The following is a 6,548-nucleotide window of genomic DNA, read 5'->3' as shown; positions in this document are numbered from 1 at the left end:
AGGAGAGGAGAGGGAGGAGGACAAGTTCTGATGTTTTCTTGCTATGACCTACAAGTAGGTTCCATCATTGCATCTAAGGATAAATTAAAGTATGGATAAAGCCAAGACTTCACCACTGAAGTAAGATGTAAGTCGGGGGCATTTGGTATTTGGGTTCATATGAGTACAATGGAGGAGAAATGAAATAACTTCTTCTCTAGGACCCAATTCTACAGAGAGCAAGGGCCAGCAAGGCAAATGTCCTCTAGACAAAAGATGACACAAGGAAAGGCCATCCAGCTCATCTGAAGCCACACAGAGAAGTTCAAGGGATGGGGGGATCCTTCTGCCTCCGCTCCCTCTCTGACAACTGAAAATATAAAGAACAAGGCCAGCCAGATGCTCAGCAGGCAGAGGCTCCTTCTATGCATATCCGGCAACCTGAGTTCTAGCCCTAGAGCCCAAGGTAGAAGGAGAGAACCACTCCAAAGGGTGTCCTCTGACCTCTACGTGCATATATACACCCATGTTCATACATATACACAATAATAATATAAAACTTGAAAACATAGAGTATGGCAGGCCCCAAGTGTTCCAGATACAAGACCATCATTGCAATATAGAAGAGTACTGACTGCCATCATACCAGTTCAAAGTTCAGCAACATGGCTTTCAACCTCTCAATCTCTTCCCTGAGTTCTCGGATGAGCTTCACATTCGCATCCTGAAACACAGAGAGCGCAGTCACCATTGGCTCCCAGCAGGCCCCAGCCTGCTATGGAGTGCTTATCTGGAGAAGGTGTTATTCTTCGGGAGTGACTTATGAAAGCAGAATCCCAGGACCTACAGCAGTATCAGCCTCATCCAAGAACTTGTGACAAACGCAAATTCCAGACCTACCCTAGAAAAAAAATTCTTGGGGGTTGGGGCTCAGTTATGTTTAATAAACTTTTCAGGTGATCCTTCTATATATGGACTTTGAAAATCACCACCTTAGAGCAGGGCAGGGCAGCTCACAAATGTTAATCCTCCTGTATGATGACTTAATCTGATACATGTCTAATCACACTGCCTTTGAAAAACAGCCCCTAGGTAAGTTTGTCCACCAGATGTGACCCATGCTCTGAAAGTTCACAGAATCTCCAAGAGATAAGGAACACTAGCAATGTTCTTGGGATCACTCAGCTTTCAAAGCCACAAGTTCCTTATACTCCTACTTTAATCCAAAACCTAGACACAAATCAGTATTAAAGATGAAAGCATCAAACCTAAGGTTCCAAATGACCTTTCCTCGAGGGGCAATCGTACACTAGGGATCTTATGATGAATGGCCTTAAAGAAACGAATGCCTTGGCTCAGAGATTAAGAGCACTGACTGCTCTTCCAAAGGTCCTGAGTTCAAATCCCAGCAACCACATGGTGGCTCACAACCATTCGTAATGGGATCTGACACCCTCTTCTGGTGTGTCTGGAGACAGCTACAGTGTACTTACATATGATAAATAAATCTTTAAAAAAAAAAAGAAAGAAATGAATGCCTAAAGGAAACTGTTCATAAAAGAATCTGCTGAGAGATCAGAGAAAGGCAGGCCACTTCATTGGGAGAAAGTAAGTCGTTTACAGCAGGCAAGGTGGGATGAAAATTGTGTTCGTTAGATTTCTGTCACCTTGACAGAAGCTAAAGTCATCTGGAAAACTGGAACCCCAACTGAGAAAATGTCTCTCAGACTGAACCGTAGGCAAGCCCATGGGGCATTTTCTTGGTTATTGGTTGATGAGGAGGGTTCGGCTGACTGTGGACAGTGCAACTTCTGGGTAGGTGGTCTATACTGTATAAAAAACCAAGCTGAGCGAGCTGTGGAGGGCAATCCAGCAAACGGAGTTACTCCAGGTTCCTGCCTCAGCTTCCCTCAATGGTGGACTGCAATCTGTATAAGTGGTGTTTTGACTGAGACATCCCCCATTTAGACATTTGAATACTTGGTCTCCAGCTGGTGGATGTTTGGGGAGGATTATGAGGTGTGGCCTTGCTAGAGGAAGTAAGTCACTATGGGTGGGTTTTAAAATTTCAAAGCCACCTCTAGCTAGTTCTCACTGCCTCCTGCATGCAGTTCAGATGTAAGCTCTCAGCTGCTGCTCTGGGTACCTTCCACCTGCTCTGTTACTCCACCATCATGGACTCTAACCCTCTAGGACCATAAACCCCAAATAAACTCTTTCTTCTATAAGTTGGCTTGGTTATGGTATTTTATCACAGCAAGAGAAAAATGACAGATACAGCTTTTCTTCCCAAGTTGCTTCTCGTCAATGTTTAGTCACCACAACAGAGACATGACTATGACAGGAATAATGAGAAAAACCCAGAAAACAATAAGGAGACTTCAAACGATGTCAGACCAGGTCTTCCAAGGAAGGTCTTACCTCGTTCACCCGTGGCTTGTTGATGATGTTTTTGGCGTTGGATGCGTATCTCATTGTACTCATGGTCTCACTGTAGCTGGTATGTGCAGGGGACACAGCTGAGGTGGAAGGATAAAGATGAGCAATACTCTGGGCCCCTCCCTCTTACTAGTCTTGCAGCGAATGCACTCTTGCAGGATTGAGGAGCATAAGTGGCTAGTGCACTTTCTAGACACAATACCAGCTCCAAACGGAAGCACTCCACTTACTGGCAACCATGATGGTTTTGGAGTTGCCTCCAAGGCTCTCCTTCAGCAGCCAGGTGAGCACAGAGTCCCGGTATGGGATGTACGACTGCCTCCTCGCAGGCCCCCCTCCACTGCTGGCCCCAGATGTGGTGCTGGGAACCCCACTGTCACCCCCACTACTGGCTGCACTACTGAGGCTCTGGCAGCTGCTGAACACTTGTGAGTTCTGGGCTTGATAGAAAAAAAAAACAAAAGTAGAAAAGCAAATCAAAAGTAGAATACTGAAGGCATTATGAAGCAAATACTCTAAAACAATGGTTACAGAACACAGACTGAGTGCCATACTCCTTTCCTGCATAGGCTTTAAGTTTAGACATTGAACTACGATATGGACTATTTTAACATAATTCTGGAATGATAGTCACTCATATGCTAAAAACAACAGATTTTCATGCTCAAACCAAAATGTAACCTTATCAAAAAATAACTTTGTAAGCATCTACCACATTTTGACAAAATAAAAGTAGTGTGAGTCATTTTCCCAGGTCTCCCTCCCAATGCCATTCACCCCGAGTCTATTACCAAGATACCTAAAGTCGAGATTACAATTCCCAGGGTCACAAGGGACTTGTTGATATTGGCGCCTTCAGTAATCCGGTCCTTACAGTAACTGGGATCAGCTCTCTCACTGAAACAGACCAATAAGAATAAACACAAAGCACACAAAACTCCTCAGTGCTGCTGGACCTGTCCTGTTACAGCACTTCCACAGAATCAGTTTCTCTTGTGTTACCCTCTCCTGTGCCATCATCAACATTGTTCCTCTTTCTGGATACAAACAGAAGCAGATCCAGCATCCCACTTACTGGCAACCATGATGGTTTGGAGTTGCCTCCAAGGCTCTCCTTCAGCAGTCAGCTCTGCAGAGTCCCAGCCAGGATGGGATGTAAGACTGTAGGACTGCCTCCACACAGGTCCCCTTGTAAATCTTGCTAGTGACTGGGGTGTGGGGGGCCAAAAGGAGCTGCCAGAGCATTCTAAGCCAAACAATGCTTATCTACAGTAGTGATGGGAGCAGTCTTTCACAGGGAAAGACTTGCTTTCAATTAATATTTTGACAGTTTAATGATTTGCTGTATCCATGTCATTAACTTTCATGTGTCTCAAAATTCTAGCTCCCCAGCCTCCTTTTTTTTTTTTTTTTTTTTTTTTTTTAAGACAGAGTCTCATTATGTAACCCCAGCTGGCCTGGAACTCAGAGATCAGCCTGCCTCTGCCTCCTGGGTACTGAGATTACAGGTATTATGTCCACCTCAGAATCCCTCTTTAGAGTAATGGCAAGGGGTAAAAGATGCTTTCAAACAGGCCTTAGCTCTGCCCACCCTCACCCACTGCTGTCTGGGACTAAGTCCAGGGCTCGCAAAGTCCCCAGCTCCTCATCACACTGGTTTTCCTTTAAATTCCAAAGTGAGAAAATTTATCTTATGCTATCATATACCTACTTATAAAATCCTCAAATGTTTCTTTTCTGGATACACATTCGGTTCCAATATGAATACAGTATGAATCCTTCTAACAACTCGAAGCATGGTATCTTTAAACACATTTAAGGTAGGAACAGCTACATAAAATTGATATTCACTTCTGCCTCACCCACACACTCACCTCACTCTTATCTGAGGCATAGGCTTTCTGTGTTTCTCTCTCTCTTTTGATTTTTTGTTTGTTTTGTTTTTGTTTTTTTGAGATAGGGCTTCTCTGTGTAGCCCTGGCAGTCCTGGAACTCACTCCGTAGACCAGGCTAGCCTCAAATTCAGAGATCCTGCAGCCTCTACGGTATGCTCTGGAATTTTTAAAGGTTCCAACAGACAGTTCAGACTAAAAACCCAGACTATGGAAGAGTTTTCCAGCTCCTGGCTCGCTGTTACCTTCAAACTGGCATCCAAGAGTTCCTTCTTTGTAATCTCAGGATGATTAAAACATTTAAACAGGGCACAATGCAGCCTATCCCATGTAAAGTGGGCAAGCTACAAGTCACTGTTAAGAGAGCAATAATTCTTAACTTTGAAATCCCAGTTACCTGCCTGCTAGGTCCACAAGATTGATCTTGCTGGCCGTCTCTGAGGGGAGGTTGTTCTGTAGGATCGCCTAAGGAAAAAGACCATTTAAAGCTATCATTAAGAATGAACGACATTCCCCCATAGGTAAAGTCCTAACCAAGGTGACTTGGTTTTTTTGCTTGTTTGTTTGTTTTTTTGTTTTTTGAAACAGGGTTTCTCTGTATAGTCCTGGCTGTCCTGGAACTCACTCTGTAGACCAGGCTGACCTCGAACTCAGAAATCCGCCTGCCTCTACCTCCTGAGTGCTGGGATTAAAGGCGTGGGAAACCACCGTCCGGCAAGGTGACTTGTTCTAAATCAGATGAACACTCACTATCTGATCAGCATGACTTTTAAAATCATCAGCACAACTTATACTGAGCAGGGCAAATCTCCAGATTGGCCTCTGCAGAGTTTTGGGGGACAGTAGGGATGTTAATACAATCCATCAAGCAAGCCAATGCGGGGCTCTGACTTTTACCAGCAAAGAACCACAGAAGATGTGATAACTCTTGATCAGGTCTGTTATTCTGTCAGTCACAGCATGTTAACTTTCTATGGCAAGATTTGAACATGTTCCATTTGAGAACACTTAGCCACCTCTAACAAACTGGTTCTCTGTTTTCTCTTCTCCTAACTCTATGTGGGTTGGTTCTATAATTTTTTTGTTGTTGTTTCTAGACAGGCTTTCTGTAGATCACTCTGGCTTTGAACTCAAGAGATTTGCCTCCTGTATGCTGGGATTAAAGGCATTTACCACTATGCCTGGTTTGTTTTGTAATCTTTTGAAAGGCTTATTTTAGTTTTTAATTGTTTGTGTTGTATTTGTCTCTATGTGGATGAATGCATGTGAGTATAGGTACCAAATGGGTCTGGACACGTCAGATTCCCCAGCTCCTCAAGATCCAGGAAGTTGTGAGAGGCCTGAGCTTGGTGCTGGGACCAGAATCAGATCCTTTGCACACTCTTCACTGCTGAGCCATTTTCCCAGACCCTTTTAATAAAACTTCAGTGCTGTGCCTTCATCATCAAAATTAACTTTTAGAACATTTCCAATGACTCCCAATTTCTTACAACTGTGTTTGTAATTAATCTCAGCTCCCATCTCCAGCTCAAGTAATCACTAATCAATGCTTTATACAAATCTGCCTTTTGGGATAGTTTATAAACTAGAATCATACAATATCTGGGTTTCTTCTGCCTGGGCATAATTTTGAGACTCACATTTGTTGAAGCATTGTCTTAGGGTTTTATCACTGTGAAGTGACACCATGACCAGGGAAAATATTTAATTAAAGATAGCTTATAGTTCAGAGGTTTAGTCTATTATCATCATGGCAGGAAGCATGGCAGCGTACAGGCAAACATGGTGCTAGAAAAGGAGTTGAGAGTTCTTTATTCATAGATGGCAGAAGGGGACTGTGTGCCACACTGGGCTCAGCTTGAGTATAGGAGATCTAAAAGCTTTCCCCCACAGTGAAACACTTCTTCCAACAAGGTCACATCTCCTAATTGTACCACTTCCTATATAGGGACAACCATTCAAACAAATGAGTATATGTGGGCCATACCTATTCAAACCACCACAAGCATGTGTCAGTCAGTTTGTGTTTATTCAGTATTCCATTGTATAGATATATATGTCACGGTTATCTATTATTTATTTCTCAAAAGACATTGGGCATTCACAGTTTCCAGCAGTGACAAATAAAGCTGTTATAGCCGGGCATGGTGGCGCACGCCTTTAATCCCAGCACTCGGGAGGCAGAGGCAGGCGGATTTCTGAGTTCGAGGCCAGCCTGGTCTACAAAGTGAGTTCCAG

At 43.6% G+C, this 6,548-nt stretch overlaps 1 protein-coding gene across 3 annotated transcripts in view; it reads right to left on the bottom strand.

Annotated features, from left to right (window-relative positions):
* The window catches only part of Stard9 (StAR related lipid transfer domain containing 9), an 85,637-nt gene that overhangs the window by 35,780 nt on the left and 43,309 nt on the right, over nt 1-6,548 (bottom strand). For 2 of the 3 annotated variants that reach the window (XR_003835581.1, XM_021186561.2), the window contains exons 10-14: nt 4,708-4,775; nt 3,218-3,315; nt 2,649-2,858; nt 2,401-2,498; nt 626-703 (exon numbers count right to left, since the gene is read on the bottom strand). Coding sequence is in view for 2 of the 3 variants with exons in the window: in XM_021186561.2 (XP_021042220.1) it covers nt 626-703; nt 2,401-2,498; nt 2,649-2,858; nt 3,218-3,315; nt 4,708-4,775 (552 nt within the window). In the remaining variant the exon portion in view is untranslated. Of the gene's footprint in view, nt 1-625; nt 704-2,400; nt 2,499-2,648; nt 2,859-3,217; nt 3,316-3,493; nt 3,662-4,707; nt 4,776-6,548 lie in introns of those variants that run through there. The other variant, XM_029472766.1, reaches the window with a different exon arrangement.

This window comes from Mus caroli, chromosome 2, assembly GCF_900094665.2.
Source record: "Mus caroli chromosome 2, CAROLI_EIJ_v1.1, whole genome shotgun sequence".
NCBI classification, from domain to species: domain Eukaryota; kingdom Metazoa; phylum Chordata; class Mammalia; order Rodentia; family Muridae; genus Mus; species Mus caroli.
Note: the sequence above shows the minus strand (reverse complement) of the source record. Positions and strands in the feature narration are given on the sequence as shown.